Genomic DNA, 27,994 nt, shown 5'->3' with positions numbered 1-27,994 from the left:
GGATGGACAAGGACAAATTCTTCCCTACCCACACTCAGAAGCTATGTTTTTCATGACAGACGCTCAGTATTTGCTGCCCCAGTCCACATGAAGAACACTTTACAGTTTGCAAAGCACCTGCTTATGTTCTGTGACCCACAGGCCGCCCTGAGGTGGACATGATTATCCCCAGGTTAGAGACAGCTGTGGGGAGGGGCAGAAACATGCTTTCCCTCTCCCCACATTTCTACCTTGACCATATATGTAGAATGTCTTATCCCTTAGAAGTTTGGGAACGAAAGCTTAGTGTCTTTTTCTCACCTCTTGGAGCGAGACTTCTACTCAGCAGGGATCAAGGAGAGGGTTATTGTGCCTAGGTGGTTAGCACCTCCCTCTTTTTCTCTCACAAGCAAAAGGTTCAATAAGACAATGTGTGTGAAAGAGATATTCGACACAGTGGCTAGCTCTTGGAGGGCACTGAGGAAGTGCTCAGAAACCCAGCCATGAGCTCTAAGAGTAGGTGTTTAATCAATATCAATCCCTCCTCAGATACGCCAGTATTGAAAAATCTAGAAAAAAAAACAAACCAAAAACCTCTTCCCTTCTTTTCCCTACAGTAAACATGCACTGGGAGTCTACCATGTGCCAGGCACAGTACCAGCATCTCCCGCCCTCAGGGAGCTTCCATTCTAGCAGAAGAGACAGACCACACACCAAAGCAGAGAAGAGGCGATACAACACCTGGTGGACAGGAGCAAGCAGGGACTATATGGGAGACGAGGTTTCGAGGCAGTGAAGGTGCCGCTGCTGTCTCTGGAGGCTGAGAGGGAACTGGAGCCAAAGGTCTCATTTTCTGTGGTGTCTGGCACAGCATGGGGGACAGGAAGACACTTCCCTAGAAACGTGCTTTCAGGTCCACAAACAGAGCTGACCATCAGAGCAGAAGGGCAGTTCCTCTGCGCATCACCAAAGCGGAGGCCAGTGGGCGGGCCCGGTATGCCCCTATCTGTGTCCTGGAGTGGGTGGGATTTGTGGCACTGACCCTTCGAGGTCCCTGACAAATGCAGCATTAGCCCATCCTGCCCTCAGTGAAAGGAGGGGAGTGAGGACAGTGATGCCAATGATCATGACACCAGCTCACCTCTGTTAGTGCCTATGACATGGCAGGGGCTGTGTTCCAAGCGTCAGACTCACTGTTGAAGTCAGTGCTATTATTATCCCCCTTTTATAGATGAAAAACTAGTGCCCACAGGAGTGAAGTCACTTGTCTCTTTAGCTTTGGACAGACAGACACCCTGGCCACTGTGTGAGGAATCAGCCTTAGGGACAAATGAGCCTCTGGAACTGCCCTTTGGCATGTGGCCTGCCCTCTGGGAGACCATGCTAAGGGGGACTAAATTAAATCACGTGGCTTCTGTCAGGTGCCTGATTCCAAGCCTTGCTATGGCTTAATGGAAGGATGTGAGCTTTGGGGTCAGGCAGGAGCCCAGCTTGTCCACTTACCTGCTGTGTAACCCTAGGCAAGTTACTTCACCTCTCTGAACTTGGACTTCTTTGTCCGTGAAAGATATGGCGAGTGTAAGGTACACAGTGGGATACCTGGTAAGATTTCCTTAATGTGCTTTCTTTTGGGGGCTAACACTTCTCAACTGTACCATGAAAACAAGCTCTTGCTTCTTTTCCCCCATCACGGCCTCTTCAGACCAGGTGAACAAATCAGATGTCTGAGTAGCACCAAACACTGCAGCTGCCCATCACTAACGCAGACCCACTTACTTCTGGAGCCTGGAACATGGGTACGCCAGTGAGGGGTGGAAGGAGCCAGTGTCTCACCACTCCCAGGCTCCTTGCCGTCCGAATGCCTGGCCAAGAAGATGCGTGAAAACTGCCAGACCCAACAGCACATGCAGCATTTGGCTTTTGGGTCCAAGTAGCCAGAACAGGGCTTGGTGGCCCTCCTGGGGCTCACAACCTACAGGCTTTTGTCTCTTTAACATTTTCTTTTATACAGACCACCACACAAAGACACACAAACACACATACACAACACAACTTTTGTAAGCGGAGCCTTCGACTGAGGCTAAAACATAACTTATATGGCCCGGCAGAAAATGGCTGAGTTAAGCTCTTTCTTTTCTCCTTTTATATTGGTAAAGATTCTCAAAAGATTAAAAGTAGGTTAGGAGAATAATACAACAGCTGTGTTTCCAGTGTGTACCTGACAACGGCTTTTGTAGAAGTGAATAATTACATGAAAATCACTTCCTTCCCACCTCTTTCTCAGCCCCCTCTGGGTTGCTAGGCGCCCTCTCTCCTTCTTTCTGCTAATGCCACATACAGAAGCTGATGAATACAGTATGGCCATTATGAGGAAAGGGAGTTGGGAGAGAGAAGGATTCAAATGCTCCCTCCCTGATGGATTCAATGGTGGGGAGAGGGCTTTGGGGGAGTCCACTCTGGATATATTTAAATGCTAATGCACTGGGCAGGCGGGCAGGGCCAGTGGGAACAGTGGTGGGAAGGGGCAGAAGCTCTTGGCCTGGAAGCCCCACTGGAAATATGTTCTACAGCCTCTGGCTCTGGAGCCAAGCACTTCCCTGGGCAGCCAGCCCTGGGGGCTGGACTGGGGCCCTGCCAAAGGCCCTGCCAGTAAAGTGTCATTGGGCTGAAGGGTTGCACTGCGGGCGGTGAGGAGCTGTTCAGTTCTGCAGGGGTGGGGGGAGCCTGGGCGTGTAGGCTAACCCTGGTGGCCCTTTTGTGTGGAGCAGGGAGCGGGGTCACTGTGGCTGGGTCTTTGCCCAGAGGCTGGACAGCCATGTCCCAGTCACAGAGAGCTGAGGGAGTGTATGGGTGTTGTTGGCACTGAGCTGATGGCAATGACCTCGTGCCTTCTGTGGCGGAATCCTGAGGCCTCTGCATGCCTACCCCCTAATCCATCACATGAGACAACGGAGTCCCATCTTTCCAAATGGCTAAACAGAGGAGGTTCTGAGAGTAGGAAGCGTGAGCAAGGCCCACAGATAGCATGTTCCCTGCCCTGAGCTTTTCCCAGGACTGCCCATGCACCCTCAAGGGGTTGCACTTTAGGCCAAAAGTGTTCCTCTGGGGGGACACAACTGGCACTCTGGACAGGACAATTCACTGTGCAAGATGTCCTCTTCACTGCAGGGGTGTAACATCACTGGCTTCTACTCTCTAAATACTAGAAGTAGCCACAGTCAGCACAGAAACCGGAACTAGGCTTCCATGTGTTTCTAAGTGATCCTTGGACAGTGGTCCTATCTAGCCCTGGTTGAGAACCACTGAGGCACGAGGAATCTGAGCTGGCATCAGTGGTGGGGCTGCAGAGCCCACATCCCATCTCTGGGAGCACAGGGCCAGGGACTTCTTGGCCAAATGAGACCTGAGCTCCCAACCAAGCCCCAAACTGGCACATTCTCCCACGTCAGCTGAACAAGCAGCCAAGATGAAGCCTCATCAGCTTCTGCCATAACCACTTCTCTCCTCTCATAATCACTGAGCTGGTTCAAGGCAGAGAGCCAAGGAAAGAGAGGGCACGCCAGGATGCTCCATGCCCTGGGAGAGCCAAGTGGCCACATGCAGTCCTGTCTACAGAAAGGACTCCCTTGAGAGGAAAATGAAAAAGAAAGCAGCCACAGTTGGTGAAGGCAGCCACCTCTGCATTTGCCCAGAGACAAAAGAGTAAATACATTTAATCCCATCATCATATTCATTGCTTATGGTCTGTCTCTTCCACCTAGAACAGAGACTCAATGAGCAGGGCCTTTCATTTGTTTGTTCACTGATGCATCTCTGGCACTTCGCACACTGCCTAGCACATGGTAAATACTCAACAACATGTTCTGAAAGCCCACAGCTGCTTGGAGTCTCCAGGACATAGGAAGGGAACATTCAAGGCTCATGCAGAGTTCTAGCTACCAGGCTAAGTGGAGAATGTGCTGGACTGACAAGGTTAGGACCCCTGTTTCCAATTCCAGGTTGCCCTGATAGTTCCTGGGTGTTCTCCCTCAAATTCTTTCTCCTGGCCTCAGTTTTCTAATCTGTAAAATGAGGAAACTGGGTTGTAATGGCAATGACAAATATGTGGCAAGCACATCCCCCTCCAATTCCTGCCCATGGCAGACATTGCTAGTCAATTTCACTCCATTTCTTTCCATCCATGGCAGACATTGTTAATCAATCCCACTCCAATTCCTGCCCATGGCAGACATTGCTAATCAATTTCACTCCATTTTTTTCCCCATCCATGGCAGACATTGTTAATCAATCCCACTCCAATTCCTGCCCATGGCAGACATTGCTAATCAATTTCACTCCATTTCTTTCCATCCATGGCAGACATTGTTAATCAATCCCACTCCAATTCCTGCCCATGGCAGACATTGCTAATCAATTTCACTCCGTTTCTTCCCATCCATGGCAGACATTGTTAATCAGTCCCCCTCCAATTCCTGCCCATGGAAGACATTGCTAATGAATTTAACCCCCATTTCTTCCCATCCATGGCAGACATTGCTAATCAATCCCATTCATATTCCTGCCCATGGTAAACACTGTTAATCAAGCCTCCCCTTCCCTACCTTTCCTCTCACGGCAGATATTGTTAATCATTCACAACACTCTCTTGCCCTCCCCTCTGCCCAGCTATGGTAGAATTCCTCCATCAGTCAGAGTTGGTAAGTGAGTTGAAACCCGTGAAAGATGGTCTTCTAGCCCTGGACACCAGGCTTATATAGCAAGGATATGTTTTGGGGTCAGTGGAGACTCACTTTCCTTGAGGTGTTTTGACCTTCTACTCTTGAAAGCCCAGGAAGACACTGTGACACCACAGAGTTTAAGCTCCTGCCCCTTCCCAGGAGCAAACTTCAACTCAAACGCAAGGAGAAGAGAGTCTTTATAAAGGGAAGAGGAGGAGGATGCAACATTCATGGAAATATACATTTTCAATAGGTTTGTAGCACTTGTCCTGGCCTGGAAGGCTGAAAGGAAGAGGAGGGATATTCTAGGGGTGCAAGTGGTATCAGCAAAGAAAGGCCTAGAGGCAGGGGAAAGAAAGATCTATGTGAAGTTGCCCAGCAGAAATGCTTCCAAGCTAAGCAAAGGATGTCGAGTGGGGATAGAACGTGCCTTCCTGAACTGCATGGATTTACAGAGCTGGCATTTCATTCATCACTATATGTTTGGCTGGAAGTTGCTCTTACTTTGAGTTGGAAAACGCCTGTGGTAGTCATAGGGACGAGGCAGGAAGATGCTACTCACTTCCATGGGAAACAGAATTCTGAGAGTGAAAGGGAAGGGAACTCAAATTCCTGCCTGGAAGAGCCTCCTTGAGGGGTTCCATGGAGGTGAGGGTATGGGGACAGTCACAGCAGCAAAAGAGCTTTGTCCCCAGCTGAGAGCTCCAGCCCCAGGATGAGCTCCCTCTTGCTAAGTAGTTGGGGGTGCAGTGAGGAAATTCTTGCACTGCATTGGAAGTTAGGGCAGAAATCTCAGAGGTTTTCTGCTGTTAACAAACTTAACAATCAGGGGGTCAAGTCCCCCCAACAACACTTTCTGAGCATCACCTATCTGCCAGGTGTAGAGAATACACAAATAATAAGACCCCTAGTCCCTGCTCAGAAGCTTGTAATCTAGCAAGTGAATGAGGGGAAAGGAAGTCAAACAAGACCTTCCCCGGTCCACAGTATCAGACAGATCTTGAGTGCCTGCTCTGCTGGGTGACATGGAGGGGGCACTTTTTTGAACCTCAGTTTCTTCAGGGGTACTGTGGGGATAACAACAGCTCCAAGGTGCTGGCATTGTTCTGGACACAAGACAACACATGTAGAGCACACACTGGCCCCTGGCTCATGTTAAAAGCTGCATCCAGTGGGAAGGGCCGAGTGGCCAGAGGGGTCATTACTTCTGGCTTGAGGAAGAGTCTGAGGAGTCTGAAAAGCCAAGCAGATGTGTCCCAGGAGGAGAAGCAAAAGAACAGTCAGCTATTCCCAGAGCCCTGGCCTTGTCTCCACCCCAGGGTGAGTGCTCCCATGAGGGCCACGAAGCTCATGCCTCCTCTCCCAGGTCCAGCAGACAAACCCCAGGGAGCTGAGCTCTTCAGGCTTCACTTCCTCTCCCTGGGACCTCACTTTTGGGCAGCGTCAGGAGTGAGAACAGAGGGGAAACCCACCACCTCCATATGGGCCTTCAAGGAATTATGCATGCTGCTCACCTGAGTACCACCTGAGAATGCAGACACCAGCTTGCTCCTGAAAAAGGTGAGTGTGTTCTATCATCTCAGCAGCAGAAACCCAGGCCCTCAAATCCTCATGCACCTCACTCTCTTTTCTGGAGGCCTAAAAAGGCTATTACCTCAGTCCTTCCAAAAATGCTTTGAGCTAGGTACTATTATTTTTTTTAATGCTTATTTGAGAGAAACAGGGAGACAGAGTATGAATGGGGGAGGGGCAGAGAGAGAGAGGGAGACACAGAATCTGAAGCAGGCTCCAGGCTCTGAGCTGTCAGCACAGAGCCTGATACAGGGCTCGAACTCACCAACCGTGAGATTGTGACCTGAGCTGAAGTCAGCCACTTAACCAACAGAGCCACTGAGGCGCCCTGGTACTATTATTATCTCTATTTATGGATAAGGAAGCTGAGGCCCAGAGAGGTCATGGACGTGGCCTTTGATCACCCAACCAGTAAGTGGAAGATTCAAACCCTATGTGTCTGATTCCAAAGCCAGGAGACTGCCACTGTGTCAACCAAGAAGAGAGTACCCAGGGTGACCAGCCTCATAGGCCCAAAGTCCAGATGGATCTGGATAACATGTAGTGGCCTGCCCACATCCACTCACATACTGTTTCCTTCCACCTCCCTGCATCCTTGTCAAACTGCATGGCCCCATGGCTACCTGACCCGCACTGCCTCTCCCCTGCTCATCTGAATGGAGAGGTGACAGCTTTAAACACCAGCAGATCCTTGGGAATCATGGCACCCAGAGCATGCAGGGCAGATGACAGAAGCAGGTTCAAGTGATGGACTGAGTGAGCCACCACAGCAGTACCCGCAGACTCTGACACCAGCTGCCTGAGCACCACAACGTCTTAGAGGGGCCAGAACCCAGGAGGGATGGCTAACCTCACAGACAGACTAATGGGAGACACTGACGGTTGCCACAACATGTCCTCCCAAATGATGCCGAGGTGTGGCCTCTGCTCTGGGCAAAGCGGTCATGACTGAGGGGCTGACCTCATTCCTCATGCCCTCCCTTAGCAAGTTCTGCGGGCATTGGCTTGAGGAACAAAACCAAGAATGATCATTTTAAAAATAAATCAAGGCATGAATGCTGAAGTGTTTAGCGGGTAAAGTGTGCTGATGTCTGCAACTTACTCTGAAATGTATCAAAAAATAAATTAAACGGATGGATGGATAGAAGGCTTGGAGAGGCCTGCGATGAAGCAGACACAGCAAAACATCGATGGCAGAATCGAGGTGGTGGGTATGTGGGTGTTCCCTGTGCAGGCAGAACCAACAAGATGACACAAAGGATGCTCCCATGCCAGCAGTGGGAACTGGTGGGCTCAATGAGATGAATCATATACGCAAACTGGGGAGGGAAATGCTTCCCAGGGATGCATCAGTGAGAATACCTAGGCTTTGTGACCAGTAACTCACGATCAAATCACTGAGGGGTAAACTTAGGTAATCCCTCTGCTGTCCAGGTGACAGTCAGAAGCCACACTCAGTGTCAGCTCCCAACCAGAAAACCTGGCAGTTTATTATCCTTGACATCACCTCATTGATTAAAAACACTTCTGAATTCCTTAAATCATCCAACTGAAATTCATGGTTTTATCCGAGTTTTTAAAGCTCATTTTCAGCCACAATTGTCTTCTGGATGAGGTAGATCAGCCTTCCAGGGCTTACGGGAGAAGGAGGAACAATGGACCAGAACGTAGCAGTCCCCAGTTGCCCTTGAGACTGTATGGATTCATTTTATATTTGGTTCTTGGGCACTCAGAAAGAAGCCCATGCCCATAATTTATCTTCCCGTCTTTCTTAGAACCCTTTCTTTCTTTTCCACTGTTTCTTCTCCACTTTGTCACCAATTCTGACGTATAAACAGTTATCACGGCACCCACTGTCCCAGGCATGATCAAAACACTGAAATGATGACCATATTCTACACAAGCACTTAGTGAGTACTTCCTATGTGCTGAGCCATGTGCAAGCCTCCACCATGGGAGAGGTATAGTTGAATAAGATGTTGTCCAGGTTCTGGAAGGGTAGTCTTGGGCAATGATCAAGTGTAGTTTGGATTATCTCCACAAGGAAGTTAACCACATACTCGCTTAGAATGCTGTTCATCTGACCCTTTCCCTCAGTCTTATGGCCTTGAGAAATCTTAATGCACTATCATCCATTATCTTGGAGGCATGTGGATGATTTATAATATAAAAATACTCACATGACTGCAGATATATCATCTCATATCTCTGAGTCTCATTTTCACAAAGGACATTTTAAAGAATAATTCCTGGGCTGACACCTTTTATTAATCAGACACATACAACTGCTAATAAGCACCTCCCATGGGTATGAAGTAGCCCACAGGAATGGGTCATAAGGGAGAAAAGAAAAGCAAAGGGCTACGGTAATGAAAAGCTTGAAAACAAGTGATTTTACTTGATGCTCTAATTTTATGGTTGAGGGAACAGTGTGGCACAAGGAAGGACAATGTCTTTTCAAGGTCAGTGATGGAACTGGGTACCCTGATTCTAAGTCTGGGAGTTACCCACTATGTGACACTGCCTCCTTGGGGCAGGGGAGGGTGGGAAATGCAAGGACCAAGGCACTTACAACATCGGAGGCTGAGCTTTGCCCACCAGCCCCTAGTATTTGGAACATCTCTAAGGCTCTAATCAAGGAGACAGAGCTATGTTTGACCTCTTTGTGAACATTATGCAGGACTCAGTGCTTGCCCTGCAGGGCTTTCCAGTGCTTGGTTTGCATATGAGAAGTGAGGGAAGCGGAACATGAGATTCACACACCAGTGAGTTTTCACAGAGAAGAACATCAAATGTCACAATCCCAGCAAACTAAGATGTATCAAAGCCTTGTCATCTTGCTGCTTACAGACAGAAGAGATCCTTGCTTTCCTTGTTCCAATATGTGCTGGGTCAGAAATCATCAGGACACATTGCATTTGCAAAGCAGACTTCTTAACTAAGGAGGGGTTGCAGGAGGCAGTCACAGCATCTTAATTATAAGAACTGCATGCACCTCTCTGCAACCCTTGTGTTTCTCAGGGCTCTGTTGTGCACATCAACCTGTTTGTTACTCTCGGCAGTCATCTGAGGTACAGATAGGAGGCCTTATTAAAATGGAAGCCCAGAGAGGTTAAGTGATCTGCCCAAGGTCACAAAGCTAGGGAGTCAGGAGCTGATTCTATGTCTAGCCTAACTCCTTAACTTCACAGATGGGAAAACAAGCTCAAAGGGGTAGAAAGATGACAGATGTTTCAACAGGAAGTTCTGCATTCCAGTCCAGTTCTCTGCCAGCTGAGGTCTTGGGTAAGTCAGGTCCTCTCTCTAGGATTCAGCCACTCATCCACAAAAGAAGAAAGAAGGCCTAGATATTGACTTTCAAACTTGTTAAAATAGCAAATAAATGGGCTCCATGGGGCTTTTTATCTTGATGAATATGATTTTTACTGAATGTGCTGGAAGTATACTTATTGTCAGAAAATATATTCAGTGGGTAGTATGAAATATGAAATCACCATAAACATATGACTTTATGGATAAAATTGAGCTGCTGAATTAAGCATGAATGACTAAGGGATAATTCTCTTAAATGTGCTACCTGAACATTCAGTGTGTCATATTCAAGACTAGTAGATGAAGAGAAGCAAATACCTGAGGGTTAAACATATTTTTATGGGAGATACAGAAAACACATAATTATAAAATATCATAACCATTTAAAAATTCATAGCCTGGCTTGAAAGGAAGATATAAAATTCTCCCAGATGCCAGAATGAGAGAAGTCAAAGCTGAAAGAGAAGGAGGAGGAAGAGACTTAGCAACCCATGGGGATATCCAACCAGATAGAAGCCCAAGAGGCTGAGGTTTAAGTTCCTTTTCAAGGATAGAATTAAGATTACAGCCCCTGAGCATGACCAAAAGCTGAGTGGGCTTACTGCAAAAAGTGAGGAGCTAGAAAAGGACTGTCCTATGATGAATGTGGTATTAGAAAATTCTGCCCCTTAGCCCAGTACTCAACATGGAACTTCTAGGTATGGATATGACCACACATGGCTCCTGTAAAGTAGGCACCCAAGCTTAAACTGCAACTTGAAAATCACCATCCTAGAATTCCATACCCAGCAAAACTACCATTCAAGAATGACAGTGAAATAAATATCTTTTCAGACATAAACAGACTAGTTCCCATGGGGCTGCTTAAAGAAATATTAAAGGATGCACTGCAATACAAAGGAAATTTAATTCAGTAGAAAGAAGTGAAAGAAATGGGGAGCAAAGAAATTGGTAAACATATTATAAAATCCAAGAATCAACTCTAGAAAGTAACAAGGCAATATTTTAAAAAGTAGTAAATAACCATAACAAGGGTGAGGGTGTGCATGTGGAATTTGGAGGGAATTTTGCATCTTTGTTATTTTCTTGTTCAGAAAAAGGACAAGGCTGGTTAACAGCCACTCTGATTAACTCAGCATCTTTTGTCTTTCCAGTGTACCCCAAGAGAGACTCTTTCTTCCCAGCTGGGAACTGCCACATGGGCAGCTACCACCTCCTTCTCAGCACTTCACAGGGCGGCCCTCCAGTTGCCGTGCTTTCTGCCCAAGACAACTGTGGCCACAGTTCTGGTGCTGATTCTTTAATGGGCATGCTCTGAACTCTTCTGGAAATAACCTGGGCCCTACGGTGTACAGTAAGGAACCCCAGAATACTGATAGCATGCCTTCGAAGAGTCAGGGGTCACTGCTCCATTTCCAAGTTTCTGGAGTAATTTGAGTTTCAGTTTCCACAGACACCCCCATCCCTGGTTCCTGGGCCCTTTTCCCTCCAGAGCACTACTGGCCAATAGAATTCTATCTGCAATGATAGAAATGTTCTATATCTGCTCTGTACAGTATGGTAGCCCCTGGCCACATGTGGCTATTGAGCACCAGGTATTTGCCGAATGAAACTGAGGAAACTGAACCTTAACTTTTATTTAATTTTGATTACCTTAAGTTTTAATAGTGAGTTATGGCTTGTGGCTACCTTAACTGACTGCATAATTCTAAAGGGTGGACATCCCTGAAGGGATCCATTCTACCCCCAAATGATTCTTGAGAGACAGTGCCCTGCCTCTACAGGAATCTCTGAAGTGAGCTCACCCTCCCTCTGCTCTGGTGTGTGCGTGAGGGCAGGTGGGTGGCCCCAACACTCGGCCCCCACCCCTCTCCTTCCCCTGACCACAACCCTCATGCTCGTCTGGCAGCCTCAGCCCGCCCTGCGTGCTCTCTCAGACCAGCACGCCTCAAACCTGCCTGTGTACACAAACCAGAGACAGCTGTTGTTAAAATGCAGACTCTGATGAATATGTTTGGGATGGAGCCTGCAAGTCTGCATTTTTCAACAAGCTGGCAAATGAGGCTGTTGCTGCTGCTGGTGGTCTGGGGACCACACTTTGAGCAAGACAGTTTTAGGACAGTTGTCTTGAAATGTCACGTCACTCTGCCTGTAGGCACCATGACAGCTGGCATCATATCAGCTCCCATTAATATTTGTATCTTCTGTTTTTGCCATACCTGTTTTCCATGGGGTTTTAAAAGCAAACTCTATGAGAACAGGATAGGTCAAATCAGCTCATGCTGAACAGAGCTGCCAAAAAACCCTGAAGTGTTAGTCAAGAACATAGAATTAAAGGCGTATTCATCTCTTAAAGAAAACAAGAGCCAACGTTCATTGAGCATTTACTATGCACTGGATATGATGTTACGCACATCATGAATGAGGATGATCTCATTTGATCCTCTCAACAACCCTTTTTATAGATTAAAAAAAAAACCAGGGGTGCCTGGGTGGCTCAGTCAGTTAAGCGTCACATCCGACATCAACTCAGGTCACGATCTCACGGTTGGTGAGTTTGAGCTCCATGTCAGGCTCTGTTCTGTGTCTCTCAAAAATGAATAAACGTTAAAAAAAAAAAAAAAGAAAAACAACAACAACAAAACCAATGAAGGCCCAGAGAGCTCAGTAATTGCCTGAGGTTACAGTTAGTAAGTGGATGAGCCATGATTCAAATCCAAGCAATCTGATGGGAAACCCCACACTATACCAGAGCTCTGATGGAAAGCTCAAGTCCAGGGATCTTGATTGTTGGCAGTGGATGGACTCCTTTACAGAAAAACATGCTTAATGAGGTATCTGCACACAAATGTTCCTAGCAGCTTTATTCATAATTGCCCAACTTGGAAGTACCCAAGACGTCCATCAATAAATGAAAGGATAAACAAACTACGGTACATCTTGAGGACAGACAATTATTCAGTGATAAAAAGAAACGAGCTTCTAAGCCACAGAAAGACATGCATAAACCTAAAATGCTTATGACTAGGTGAAGGACGCCAATCTGAAAAGGCTACACGCTGTAGGACACTCTGGAAAAGGCAAAACTATGGAGACAGGAACAAGATCAGTGGTTGCCAGGGGCTTGGGGAGGAAGGAAGGATGAATGGGCAGAGCACAGGATGTTTAGGACACTGAAGCTATTCTGTGTGTCATGGCAGATACATGACATTATGCACTTGTTAAAACCCATCAAGTGCACAACACAAAGAGTGAAACTGAATGTAAACTCTGGCTAGTAATAATCTCAAGATTGCCTCATCAATTGCAACAAATGTGCCACACTCATAAAATGTAAATAATAGGGGAAATGAGAGCAGGGTGAGGAGGTGTATGGGAATTCTCTGCTTAATTTTTCTGTAAAGCTAAAACTGTTTTTAGAAATCCTATTAATTAAAAAAAAAAAAGAACATGCTTAGTGCACACAATTTTATGTCTAACTGTGGGGTGGGGGGTGGGCAAAACCCCTCCCCAGTTAAAAACTCCCGTCCTAGAAAACACCACTCATCCACATACTCCACCCGCTCCCACAGAGAAGCAGCAAATGTCTAGCAAGAGTAGATACTTTGTACATGTCTGTTGATTCATCTAAAAGGCAAAGGCGTAGCCAGCACATGGCACACAGTAGGTGTTCAATAGTACTTGCTATATGAAAAAATATAAGGCTGGAATTCTAAAAACAAAACAAAACAAAACAGAAACAGCCTAAGAAGCCCTGGAGATTCTTAGAGAAGTCTCACGGTCAGTCTCCTGTGCTGGTACAGCTGGAGTCACGACTGTCCATGGTCCCCATCAACCCACACTGTGACCACTCTTGGTGACATCTCTCTTTCTCCCTATGAGAATACAAAATCCTCAAGGACAACAGCACTGCCCAGTTCACCCCTCATACTACGAACATATGGTCAGACCTGGCAGGCAGCAGGCATATCTTCAGGGTTTGCTGACATCTTTTCAGAATGAGCCCCATGTCTCTTTTCTCTGAGGAGCCTCTTGGGCTTCCAGAAGTAGCCACATGAATTCAAACAACGGCACTAACCCTAGGTCCATGTGCCCATAAACCCACAATGTCACAACTGGGGGGCTGCTTCTCGTGTTCCCTATGACATTGCAAAGTCTCCACTGTCCTGGGAAGAAGACTTCTTCCTTGCTTTACACTGTCCTCCCCCACCGCCCCCTGCCCCCCGGCTCCAAAATCAAGGTCATTTGATACGTGTGTCCACTTCTTTACTCACCTCCAAACTTACTCTCTTCTCTTTCTCTTTTTCTGTCCCTAGAGAAGTTTACACATTACTGTTTCATCTAACCTCACCACGTCTACAAGGGGTGCATATTAGTAAAAGATGGTATGTTGAGGCTTGTAAGAGAGGAAACTGAGGTTCAGAGAGGGTGAGTGCCTGCCTGAGGTCACACAGTGGGGTAAGCAAGAGGCAGGCATTCAAATGCAGTTCTGTCTGACTCTAAAACTCTGCTGCCAATGTCTACTGAGTCCCTCCAGTCTGAGCAATCTTCGAAGTTACAGCTTTGTTATGCCAATCAACTTCTTGCCCAGAAACTTTCAACAGCAGCCTCCTGACCACTGACTGGAGTCTTAAACTCTTTGGGCTGGTACCAAAGGTTTCCAGTGACAGGGCCTCAGTCTGCTGTCTCACTCTTACTTGCTATGACTCCCTGTAACAAAACCTGTTCTATAGCCACACTGAGTTACTGACCATTCCCTTCATATATGCAGACTTTCCTAGTTCTGGTGTTTGCTTATCTCCAAACAGCCTTCTTTTCCCTATCCTTCAAAGATAAAATCAAAGGCTACCTGTTTCAAAAAGTTTTCCAAAGGATGTGCAACTGGAAATAGTTTTGTTCTCCTCTGTGTGCAGTCCTTTATCTAAACCACCATATGGTATCCACCCACCCACCCATCCAGTATTGACTGAGAGTCTAACATGTGCCAGGCTGTATGACAGGTGCCAGGGAGACTACAGTGCACAAGACAAACCAGTTCTTTGCTTACATAGAGCTGCATTAACTGGGGAGACTAATCAACAAACACATGAGATTGCTTCAGACAGCCATCAGTGCCGTGAATAAAAGAAAACAGGGGTTTCATTAAAGTCACGGGGTTTAGTGAAGGTTTGAGCTCGGCTGGTCAGAGGCGACCTGACTTTGGAGCTAAGACTTACAGGACAAGAAGGAGCAGGCCACAGGATTATCTGAGGGAACAGTGATCTAGACAGGCAGGGTTTATGGTAGGAAGGAGTCTAGGATGCCCAAGGCCATGTGGGACATGGGACCAGGCCACAGAGGGCCATGGTAAGCAGTCTCGATTTTAATCCTAGTGCGAGGGGAAGCTGCTGGGGGGTTGACCTCTGTTTCTGGTCATGAATGAGTGGTATCAGACTAGCCCTCCTGCCATAAGTAGCTATCAAAGCAGTCACAATAGAGGAGGTGACCCTTTCAGGCAGTGGATAATATGCAGGGCAAGATTGTTATCTCTGAGAGATGGCAGCCTCCAAGGGGGTTTTCCCCAGCCCTCTACCTGGGGACAGTTTCTTGACCACAGCAGACAGGGCTAGAATCTGGGCAGAATACATAGTCTCACCGGGCCAAGGAGGCAGGGCCAGAGTGCAGGACAGCTGAAAGAGTTATAATCTATAGTGTGGGGCACCAGAAAGGGGGAGCTATACAGAACAGGGCCCCAGATATCCATGTGGAGGTCACCTGGGAGACTGTGGCTGAGGGCTGAGCTGTAAACGTCCAGCGTGAGCCCACCCAAGGCCAGATAGTGCTGCCAGGGGTTGAGAGTGGAACAGATATGCTAGAGGTCGGACACTACTGGGGGAAGAGCACGGCCGGGGGACTGCCTACAAGCATGACAGATCGGTCAACACCAAGTATTCACCCTTGGCACCTGGCTGAGACACAGAAGGACCTCCCCTTAGGAGCAAGAACCAGGCCTCCAGGTAAGGTTTCTCCACCATGGCATTACGGGTATTTTGGGCCCCATAGCTCTTTGTTTGGGGGGCTGTCCTGTGCAATGTAGGATGTTTAGCAGCATCCCTGGCCTTTACTCACTAGATTGTCACTAATGACATTAACACGGTTTCCAGACATTGACTTATGTCTCCTGGGATGCAAAATTTCCCTAGTTGAGCACCAATGCTCTAGAGTAAGAACTCTTCTAGACCCATCCTAACAAAGCCTAAACAGAGCCCTGACAAGCTCTACAGAGGAGACAGAGCTTAGAACCAATGAAGGCCCACTGAGTCCTATTAAGTTAGAGGGTCTTAAGAAACAGCTTGGGATTTCCACATGCCTGCAGCAAGAAAACATGAAGTTGAGTCTACATAAGTTTAAGGTGTCAATCAGTATTTGAAATACCTATTCAAAAAAAACCCAACACTCTTCAGAGGAAGATAACAGAATTCAGAGCCTCTATAATATCGTATCCATAATATTTAACTACAACCCACAGTATTCAATCAAAAACTAACAGATATGCACAGAAACAGGAAAATATGATCCATGAACTGGGGAAAAAAGATGTTAGAATAAACATACGCAAAGAATTAAAGCAAAACACATTTAAAGAACAATTCTAGGAAGTTACATAATCCAGGATTCCTTTTTCAAAGCTCCCTCAGTCTGTTGGGTGAGGAAGGAGATCGTGGTAAGGGGCAGGGAGCCCATCTTGGAGGCTCTTAGCCCACAGGAGGTTGGTCTGTACCTCATTTGTTTAAGCTGCACTTATATTAGCATGTTGAACCCTGGTAGATTCTCTCAAAGTGGGGTACAAATTAGGGTAGATGAATCAAGAAAGAACAAGCAAATGAAACAAAGAATGAATGAATGTCAACATTGGGAACCAGGTGAGCAAGGAGTGTTCCCAAGTGGAGTTGAAGGGTTTCCTTGTCACAGGGGGGCCAATCAGAAACTGACCAGGTTACTACAGAGGAGATTCCTGCACTGGGTGGGGACTAAACCCACCTGACGCTGAGATTCTAGGATTCTTGCAAGGTAGTCATGCAGGTCTGGGATGCTCAAAGACACCAGAGCCAGAATTGCTAGCCCAGGGCTGCAGAGTAAGAACAAGGCCAGAAAAATCAGATATGACAAAGGGTTTCAGCATTGCATCCTTTAGTTGCCCAAGTCAGACTCACCTGGGTTCAAGGGCTATCTCTGTAAGCACAAGGCAAGTAGTTTAACCTCTTGGAGTCTCAGTCCCCTCATCTGAAAAACCTTTAGGACATAGGTTTTAAAACTCTCATGACCCATAGGAGAGAACCTTTCATATGGTAATAGGACCATAGGTCCTGTCTTACAGGTCATAAAAATTTAAGGTACTTATACATAGCATTTAGTGCCTGGGTCTAGAAAATAATAATTATCAATAACTACTTGCTGATTGAGTGAATAGGATAAATTAAATGACAAGTTGGTGAAGTATAATACCTGTCATAAAATCAGCCATCAAGAAACGATAACTAATGGGATGCCTGGGTGGCTCAGTCAGTTGAGTGTCTGACTTTTTTTTTTTTTTTTAACATTTATTTATTTTTGAGAGACAGAGGCAGAGCATGGGGGGGGGGTGGAAAGGGAGGGGGAGGGAGGGAGGGAGGGAGGGAGAGAGAGAGAGAGAGAGAGAGAGAGAGAGAGAGAGAGAGAGATACAGAATCCGAAGCAGATTCTAGACTCTGAGCTGTTTGTTAGCACAGAGCCTGATGCGGGCTTGGAACTCACAAACTGCGAGACCATGACCTGAGCTGAAGTCGGAGGCTCAACCGACTGAGCCACCCAGGTGCCCCAAGTGTCTGACTCTTGATTGCTGCTCAGGTCATGATCTCACAGGGTGTGAGTTCGAGCCCCACATCAGGCTCTGAGCTGATGGTGCAGAACCTGTTTGGGATTCTCTGTCTCCCTCTCTGTCTGCTCCTCCCCTGTTTGCGCTCTCTCTCTCTCGCTCTCTCGCTCTCTCGCTCTCTCTCTCAAAAATAAACAAACATTAGAAAAAGAAACAATAACTAGTATCACTACTCATATGTGTACCCAAGCAGCTCTTTAACCACTGAGACTGCAGATTAATAAGGGGCTACTGAAACAGCTGAGAACTAAAATTCACAACACTTCCCCCTGAGTAAGCCTATGGCTGAAAGAATTTAATGAGGAACCCCAGCGACGCACAGAATCTCAGTGGAATATACAGGAATTCTGATTCCACAGACCAGCAACTCTTGAGGAATTTTAAGCAGTCAAGAAAGAAGAAATGCTCACTACCTTCCTTTCAGTGTGTGTGTTAGATCAGTAATGTGTCTCTAATTCTGGAGGCATTCACCCAGTGACGGGAAGCATACCTGGGTCAGGTGAACTCCAACCCTAGTACCCCCTCCTTCACTACTGTTAACACTGACCTAATTATGTGTGTCTCCCAAGAGACTATCGTCTCCTTGAAGACAAGAATCACGCATCATCTGATTCTGCATCCGCAGTACCTGGTGCTGAGTAGACAACAGATGAATGCTGGTAGAACAGTGACCCTAGCCCCAAACTAAATATACCAAAAGGAAACCTTGGTTGATTTTCAGTCCCAGGGAGTAGCCCTCGTGTCCAGGGAGGTTTGCAATATTTTCAAAAACATATCCAATGTCTACAAGTCAGTATCATTATTTCCATTTCAGTCGGGAAGTCCAGCAGTAAAGACACTCATGTTTCCTTGGGTCCCTGTCTGGAGCCAAAGTACATTGCCACCAGGTGGCAGCGATTCCATGGGCGTGTCCACAAGGTTCATCAGGTGAGGTTTTAAATGAGGATCTTGTTTTCCCTGATTTGTCCTTATGGGGTGAGGGCAGGTGGAGGAGATTTCCAGTGTTCTGAGGTGCTCACTCTTTGGGCATCCTTCTACCCCACCTCCAGGACTTGGGACACCTTAGCTGCCAGTTCCAGTTCCCTCCATAGAAGAGGCTGACTTGGGGAACGTGTGCACACCCTGGGAAAGCAGACCCCGCAATTTGGATCCGTGACAGGCCTTTCTGTTCTTGCCCTGAAACACACACACTCGAAACACAATGAAGAGTGAGAGTGGCAGGAATCTGGGGCAGGGAAAATGTGATTTCCTGAAAGCGGCCCTCCATTCCCCAAAGACTGAAAAGACAGAAAATAAAAATTTGGGGGGGAAAAATGGAGTGGAAGCACTTCACACTTCGGAGAGAACACAGGGCTGACAGTGAAGGCAAATAGATGTTTAGAAAGTTATAAGAGACCACGGAATGCAAATTGCCAGAGGACAAAGAAGGCGAGCTGTGTTGCTTCAAGTTCTTGATGAGAAACTTAATTTACTGGATTCACAATGAAGGCACTCGGTTCTGAGTTCAAAGCCTCCCTCTAGGCCTGTGGAGCTCTGACTCATCCTGCCCAGAGCCCAGTGACACGGAGGCAAATGAAGAACATCACTGGTGTCCCTGGAGCCCTACAGCATGCCAGACCCTGGGCTGGGCACTGAAAATGAGAAATAGAAGTGCTTTTGCATTCACATGCAAACCTGCTCCACAAATGCTCCGTGTGGTGGATATTCTAACCCCAACAGACAGGTGAGAACCCTGAGCTCTGAGAGGTAAAGAGACAGCCTGAAGGCCACCAAGCTGGTCAATGGCAACAGAGTGACTCAAATTTCCTTTCCTAGATACCAGATTCCAATGCACTAAAAATCCTGTCTCTGGAGAGCTTACCCACAACTGCAGTCCGTGCTAGGTCATTGTAACAGAGTCACATAGGCTTCTCCTGAAACTGTCCGTCCTTCCTTTTTTCCTTCCTTCAATTCCTTCCTTCCTTCCTTCCCTCCCCCCTCTCTTCCTGCCTGCCTGCCTAAAAGTATTTACTGAGCTCTTAATGTTGGCAGGCTCTGTTTCCAGGGGCAGGACATCTAACAGTGAATGCAACAGATCAATCCTCTGCCCTCCTGGAGCTAACATTCTAGTGAGTGGAGTATGGTGACACAAAATGAAAGGTGTCTTAGATGTTGGCAAGTGTCATGGTGAAAACCAAAGCTGGGGGGGTGGGTATGTAGACAGGATGTGCAGGGTGGAGAGCATGATTTTATACAAGGTGGTCAGGAAGCCCTCACGGAGACTACAACAGTAGGGCGCACAGCCCTTTAGACCTTAAAATAACTTCCATGGCTCTCTCTCTGGACTTCACAGTTACCCTGTGAGGAAGGTGTTCTTGGCTCCCAGGCTCCCTACAACTGAGTTCTCTTTACATGCTTTTTGGAGTTCTCCTGCCTCGCTGGCTGGGGAGATAGAAGGAGGGGGCCGCTGTGAATGCATCTGCTTGTCCAGATCAAGACTTAGTCTTCATGCAGAATGCCACACAAGCCCAGAGGGCTCAGGAGCACCCCTCAAAAGGATTTTTCCCTTAAGGCCCTGGGAGCTGGGGTCCAGAGCGTTGCATCAGTCAGGAACCGGTGCCCCTTTAGAAACGTAAATGACACAGCACACATGCATGTCTGAACCCCTTATAAGCAGCAGGGAAGGGGGGCTGGAGCCCGGGTCTGGAATTAATGGAGATCCTGGATCATGGAGAGGCCCCACCTTGCTATCACTCCAGCCAGGATATGGGATCCAGGAAGCAAGAGTTTCCTATGGGGTAGAAGGCACCCTGAGGGTTGTTTTCCTCAGGTGGGTCATTGCCTGTCCTCCCTCTGCTGACCTGTACAGGCAAGCCCTCCCACCCCAGGCCCCCAACTTCACCAAATTCCAAACATGGCTTCAGGGAGGTAAAGCTGTGATGATAACATGTGAGCCCCATAGCTATTCCTGGAGCACTGGGACAGGGCTGGCTTTTCCAGCTGCAGGAGAGAGAAGGCAAGCTGGGGGTTCCATTTAGCACCCAGAGCAACAGCTATCAGCCCTCCTGTGAAGTCCCCACCCATATAAGCCCCCAGGAAGCACAAGACGGAGAGTGATGGCATGGATGCAGCCCCTTTAGATCTGCCCTAGTATTTAAAAGGCAGGAGTTATTCACAGGCTTTGGCATGAGGACCATCACCAAGAACAAGGTGCATGTTCTTCTCAACAGACCAAAGGAAGGATGCAAAGCTCCGATCTCTTCCAACCCTCTTCCTTCTTCCAGGGAGGGAAGCCCACCCAGTCACAGAGTGCTCTTACTCACTTATATACTGACTGCCTGGCAGAAGTAGGCATGCTATAAATATCCGTGGGATAAGATACAGAACAGCTTTGCTGGGCTCTGGTGACAGGTGAGTGGTACACAGGACAGTCGCGATCCCTTTCCTCATGGAGTTAGCAGCCTGGGGAGGACTCCCAGTAAGGGCTTATTTCACCCCCTAGTGGCCCCCAGTCCCTCTGAGACCATGCCCACACTCTGGGAATGGCTGGAGCAGTGCAGGGACCCAATGAGTCTCTGAGGCTGGAGGTCTGAATGTGGCCAGCAGCCTCCCCTCTGACCAGCCCGACTCCCCGGCTCACCACCCCCATCACCTATCCTTCCCATTGGTTCACACACAAGAGACACTCTGATAGGTCCAGCATCAACCTTTTAGTCCCTTGTAGCTGCGGGAAGCCTGACCACTGCAACTTCTAGATCACCCCAAAGAAACAAGGGTGTTCACACTCGTAGACAAGCCAAGCGGCCAGGCCTTTCTGGGAGTCTTTCTTCCTGGTGCGTTCTGAAGCACAAATGGGAAACTAAGTCAGGTTCATTAGTCACAACAAGGACTTGATAAAAGGAGAAAACCACCAAGAGGCTGAGCCATTTTCTGATCTCCTGATTAAGTATTTCTGGCTGACAGCTCTCCTGACCTACTTTCTCTACTTCTGAGAGCCATGCCTCAGTTGTCTTGAGCGGGACCATGTGGCTACCTGAAGTCCTAATGCTACTTCAGGATGATTCCCCAGCCCCACCGTGTCCCAAACCCCAGCACACCGTCTTCACCCTGTACTACTTTTGCCAAGTCCATGTTCATTCTAGTATTTATTTGATAGCTGCTTGTAAATTAACCTTGCTCCTTACCACATACATGTATGTAAATGTGTAGTGTGTGTGTGTGTGTGTGTGTGTGTGTAAAGTGTATATAGATACAGCTTCACTCCAGCAATAACTATGAAGTCACGGTTCTGATATGGTTGATGGATGTCCCAGGTTTTTTTTTTTTTCTAATGCACATTAAAACACGTAACTGCAAAAAGAAAAAACATTCCTCCACAAACTGGGTCATTGCACTTCACCTTCACAGCCATCTGATGGGGCAGGCGACTACAACCTGTGACCCTCATTCTAGGGAAGAGATGACCAGGTCCCACAGAGGGAGGAGCCTTGCTAGAGGCCACAGGAACTGTAATGGGAGAGCAGGATTTCCAGCCTGGGCCTTCCCGATGGTTCATGCCTGGGGTGTGCACAAATGGGAACACTTAGAACTTCTTGGTGTGGATCTGTCATTTTCTTCTTTAGATCTTACCTTCCTTCATTCAGAGCCCAGAAACCCTGGGCTCTAAGTCCTAATTGGGCCACTGAGCTGCTGTGTGGCCACAGACAAGTAGCTCAGCCTCTCTGACCTGGATCTATCTACTGAGTGGACATTCTAGCTGGGGTACTGTGATTCTACTGACCCACACACAGGCTGCCTTCCCTCAGCACGCCGAAACGAATCTGTGTGATGTGCTAGCCTCCAAAGTTCGAGGAGTTATCAAGACCCCTCCACAGATTCCAGGTTACTATACACCCCAACACCAGCCCTTCAGCCCCCGGAGCAGACAAAAAGCAGACTCAGGGCTACCCCCACCTCTCTTCTCAGCCATGTTGGGCCCTTCCCGCAACACACTCCAGCTTCCAAAGATACCAGTTACATGGAATTTTGTTTACCCTTCCCTCTTGCGGTCACTATCCTTACCTCTATCCCAATTAACTATCTCTGTTCCTTTTGGTGGGCATGCTCACACAAGGAGAATCAAAAAAAATTACAACTCACAGATCTGGTGAGCTGGAGGTTTTTAAATTTTTGGCTAAAGCAACAGAATCTTTCTTCAAAAATCTCAAAATAGCTTTGGCTCTTACAGTCATTCAGCAAACATTTATTGAGCACCTATTATGTCCCACGCACTGAGCTAGCTAGGGATTGGAGATACAATGGTGGGAAAAACAGATACAGACCTTGCTTCCAAGCTGTCTTCTCTGGGAGGAACTTTGTATCCACCCTCTCTTAAGCACTCCCCTTGCCACTCCATCCTTGGCCTCTTTGGGTCTTGTCGCCATTTAATGGACTGCATATTTTATTTTTTATTCTGTTCACTGCTTTCTTCTTTGACTGGCATATAAACTTCTTGGGGAAGGGATCATTATTTTGTTCAATGTCCACTGCTATATATCCCTGATACCTATAATAATCTCTGATACAGAACAGGCACTTAGTAAGTATCTGTCAAGCAAATGAATGGACATTAAACAAATCACACATGTAATACATACATACATGTATATACATATATAAATATTTCCCTGCAAACATGGTAAGCACTTTGGAAAAGAAGTATGAAATACTAGAGGGTGCATGGTTAGCAGTTTGGAAAGACTTGCCTGAAAAAGTGATGTTTAAACTGAGTCCTAAAGGATGAGTGGATGTTGGGCAAGGTGCAGAAGGAGGGTCTGGGGAGGAAAGAGGGAGCATTCTTAGCAGAGAAGTAACATGTGCAAAGGTCCTGAGGCAGAAAGAAGGCCAGTATCTGGCATGAACTGAGAGAGGGGGAGAAATGATGGGGATGCAGCAAGGAGACAGCTCAAGGAAGCCCTTGGAGGCCCTACCAAAGACCACAGGGAACCCCAGAAGGGATTTAAGCCAAGAGATGCCTGTCAGATTTAGATTTCAAAAAGATCACTCTGCTGCTGAATGAGAGTGGCCCACAGGACCAAGGGGTTAAGGGACATTTCTGGAAGACCAGTTAGGAGGCTACTGTCAAGGGGGAGATGGTGGTGTCTGGACCAGGCTGGTGGCAGCCGAGGCAGAGAGCAACATGGGTAGAGTGAGGGAGTCAAGCAGAGATCAGAGGCATTTGAGGGTTCTGCAGCTCAAAATTAGCACTTTTTTCTAGAATAGCCCAAATAGTAAATATTTTACGTTTTGCCAGTGTGCAGCAAAGAGTTACCACAGCAGACTTGATGTTCTTGTCCCAAAGGGCCTGCTGGCAGGATTGGCTCTTGGCTGATATCTGGGAACTTAGCTAAGATATTCCCCTGGTACTAAGTCACACCGTCATTTTGTATGCCAGGGGCACTGAATTCTGCTGTGCCAGCTTGCCTGGACTATTTGTACAAGCAATGCAACTTACAGTGAGTACCTGCTTTCCTTCTGGAGACCGTGTGATCGATCACATGGCCACAAAGTACCTGCGCACTTAATAAAACTTCCCCATTAAAAACCCGAGTCCTGACCAATCTCCTCTGGGGAGAAATACTGCCCACATGCTGCTGCATTTTGATGCTGCAAGAAGGAACACATTCTGTGTGGCTCCTCCTGGCAGGTGACTGTGGGAAGCCTATGGCATGGATTCCTCCCCACTTGATGTGATGTGTCCTTTTCTCTCGCTGATGCTGGAAATAAGCTGTATTAAACAGTATGACTGCTCTGAGTCCTTTGAGCCCTAGTGAGTCACTCAATGTGGCAGGGGCCGGGGCATAGGGGTTATATGGTTTCTGTCTCAGCTACTCATCTTTGCCTCTGAGTTATGCCTTTGAGCAGCCAAACAATATGGGGAAAAATAAGTAACATGGCTGTGTTCCAATAAGACTTTATTTACAAAAATGGGCAGAGGGCTGAAGGTGGCCTGTAAGTCTATCAGTCAACCCATGTTCATGGAAAATGCAGGCATCTCAGAATCCACTTTGAACCTGCTGAATGAAATCAACCTTTTCTTGCCTTCGTGGGAAAACGAAGGCCCAGAAGGAGAAAAAGAGAAGGAACCTGTCCAAGGTCACTTAGGATCAGCAGCAGAGCCCGAGGAAAGCCAGGTCCTGACTGTTGGCCCAATGTTCATACCACGACTCCAAGTGGCCATTCCTCAGAACAGCCTTGCAAGTGAGTGCTGGCCTGGGAGCCGAAGCCTGAGAGGAAGGGAGATGGCAGGAAACTGGGATGATGAGGCAGACAGTGTGAATGGTGAACACCTGGCTTCACCTCTGTCCTGTGTGTGGATATGTGCGTTTGTGGTACATGTGTATATGTGTAGATAGGGCTCTACGGTCCTAAGTGTTGGCTGGCTTTTCCCAAACTTTTCTGATCATCAGAATCTACTCGGCAGCTTCCTAATCATATAAATAGGCAGGTGCCATCGCATACCCCCAAAACTGCATTCTTAACATGTTCCAAGGTGTTCCGATGATCAGTTAGGTTTGGAAAATGTGGGTGATGCCCAGGATCTCTTTCCTGACAGACCCTGAGGAACAGGATAAGGAAACCTGTGAGCAGAGGAAAGAACAGGAAATCTGTACTGGGTCAAGAATTTGTGGATCTGACAAAAAGGCACAGACCAGTGATTCTGGAAATACGTTTTCCAAAACTCACTCTCCAACTGAGCCTTTGCCATCGGAGGTTGGAGTTGGTGAGGCCAACAGTCAGGAGCTAATTTCCTTCTTCCTAGGGATTCTGCCTGCAACTCAGGATGCTGCGTCAGGTGCCCGGTGGTGCCCCGAGCCTCAGGGGCCCCTCAAGGCACAGCAAATTGAGAAGAAACGAGCACACGTTGCCACTTCACCATTGACCTTAATCAGTGTAATGAGCTACACCTGAGCTGCAATAACTCGCCCTCCATAAACCTTTCCACCCAAGTTCTCCTAACAGGGGGTGGCTGGAAGCTACAGACTGCAGACTCGGAGTTTCCTGCAGTCTCATCTACTATGAATGCAGATTCTACATTCTAATGCATGATGTATCTATGTTCATTTTAATAGAAATATGGGTGCCTCTATGTTCATCATGGCATTGTTTACAATAGCCAAATTATAAAAGCAGCCCAAGTGTCCACTGATTGACAAATGGATAAAGAAAATATGGTACACAGATACATACAACAGAATACTATTCAGTCACAAAGGAGAATGCAATCTTGCCATTTGCAACAACATGGATGGACCTGGGGATATTATGTTAAGTGAAATAAGTCAGAGAAAGACAAATACTGTATGATTTTGCTTATATGTTGAATCCAAAAAAAATTAACAAAACAGAACAGAAACAGACTCCAAGATACAGAGAACAATCTAGTGGTTGCTGGGATGGGGGTAGGCAAAATAGCAGAAGGGGATTAAAAGGTACAAACTTCCAGTTATAAAATAAATAAGTCAGAGGGATACAACGTACACTACATGGAATATAGTTGATAATATATAACAACTGTGTATGCTGACAGATGGTAGTTAGATTTACCAGGGTGATCACTTTGCAATGTATGAAAATGCCAGAATCACTATGTTGTACAGCTGAAACTAATATAACATTGTATATCAACTATATTTCAATTAAACAAACATGGATGTCTCCTCGGCCATCAGATGTCTTTGAGCACATTGTCTGACACCCTGGATTTACCTGATGGCCTTTAGGAAACACTGATACCTGGGAACCACCCCCAGAAAATTTAATTTAATTGGTCTGGGTTACACTCTGGGAATTGGGATTTTTCAAAAGGTCCCAGGAGCTTCTAACAAGTAGTGAGGTTGAGCATTTCTGGGCCTGCAAGGTGTCTGTTTTCACCTCTTGTCTAACATACACCTGGGAACACCATCACTGCCCACTTAGAGAAGCTTAGGTATAAACAGTCACTATCCAAGATTCAGCACAACCAACGCCTTACCAGACACAATTAAGAGGTGAGCCAGTTTTCACCAATTATTTTCTTTCTGCGAGCTGCACCCACAAGGAAAATCAATCACCAACAAAGACCCAGTTGGTCTCACTGAGATGCATGGCTGGGGGATCTGTGATCTTAGGCAGAGGAAAAACTTTATGTTTACACTTACCTCTAACAAATTTAGCATTTCTTCAATTATGAATATAGACAACAAACTGCAGAATTGTCAGCAGTAGAAATCCCAGATACTTTCATATCACAGTATAGATATCTCCACACATCATTTATGCTCACCATGACTTTGAAACCATAAAAATCATAGGACCTGTTGCTGGATCTTGCTCTTTAATGTATTGATAAACAAGCACATATATTATTACACGCCACAAATTTGTCTTTTGTTGATGTTTTGATGGTTGTATTTCAATATACTGGATTTCCTAGGCATTTAATTTATGCATGGAAAATGATTATTGTGAGAAGGGGTCCATGGACTTCTACATGCTCAGCCAGCTGCTAAGCCCCCGTGGCTGGCAGCAGAGGCTGGCAGAGGGCGTCCCAGTGGTGACAGGCAACTGGACACGAAGCAAGCAACTTTACCTGTGGGTCGGAGAGCCGGGAGAGGTCAGGATACAGGTAGAACTTGATGCCTTCGGAGGCCCCAGGCAAGGTGACCCCTCGGATCAGGAGGATCAGAAGCATGATATAGGGAAATGTTGCAGTGACGTATACAACCTGCCCAGGGGAGGAGAGGAAAGAATCAAGAAGGGGTGATGGTGGTGGGCAATGTGGCAGGGCCCTAACTTCTGGCCAGGAGAAGAGGACTTTCCAGTGTAGAACCCCAACGTGGCTTCTTCTCCCACCTCATCTCTCATCACTGTCCGCTCAGGGGCCTGGCCTTTCAGCGAGTATCTCATGAATGCCTACAATGATGCTTGAGACCGGTGCTTATCAATCATTTGTGACCACAACCCACAAAAGGAAATACATATGATATCAAAATCCCATACATATTGAGCTGAAACAGGACGTCCCACATGATACTCACTCTTACATGTGTGATGCACTCAATATTTTCTATCATATTCTATTTCATGTTTTCATAAGGCTGGTCATGACCCTCTAAATTTACGTCACGATTCACCAATGGGCCATGACCCACATTTTTGAAAAAGACTGCTCTCAATGATAATCAAGTTTTCACAGCCAAGGATAGAATAGAAAGATGCAGGGGAGGGGCACCTGGGTGGCCCAGTTGGTTGAGTGTCTGACTCTTGACTTTGACTCAGGTCGTGATCTCAGGGTTTGAGAGATCAAGCCCCACCTTGGGCTCTGTGCTGACAGTGTGGAGCCTGCTTGGGATTTCCTATCTCTCTCTCTCTCTCTGCCCCTCCCCTGCTCACATGCCCTCTCTAAATAAATAAATACATACATACATACATACATACTGAGGAGAGGAGAGGAGAGGAGAGGAGAGGAGAGGAGAGGAGAGGAGAGGAGAGGAGAGGAGAGAAGAGAAGAGAAGAGAAG

At 47.0% G+C, this 27,994-nt stretch overlaps 1 protein-coding gene across 1 annotated transcript in view; it reads right to left on the bottom strand.

Annotated features, from left to right (window-relative positions):
• The window catches only part of SLC6A11 (solute carrier family 6 member 11), a 134,002-nt gene that overhangs the window by 43,863 nt on the left and 62,145 nt on the right, over positions 1-27,994 (bottom strand). The window contains exon 6 of the mRNA XM_030307407.1: positions 27,065-27,199. Coding sequence (XP_030163267.1) covers positions 27,065-27,199 — 135 coding nt within the window. The remainder of the gene's footprint in view (positions 1-27,064; positions 27,200-27,994) is intronic.

This window comes from Lynx canadensis, chromosome A2 (assembly GCF_007474595.2).
Source record: "Lynx canadensis isolate LIC74 chromosome A2, mLynCan4.pri.v2, whole genome shotgun sequence".
NCBI classification, from domain to species: domain Eukaryota; kingdom Metazoa; phylum Chordata; class Mammalia; order Carnivora; family Felidae; genus Lynx; species Lynx canadensis.
Note: the sequence above shows the minus strand (reverse complement) of the source record. Positions and strands in the feature narration are given on the sequence as shown.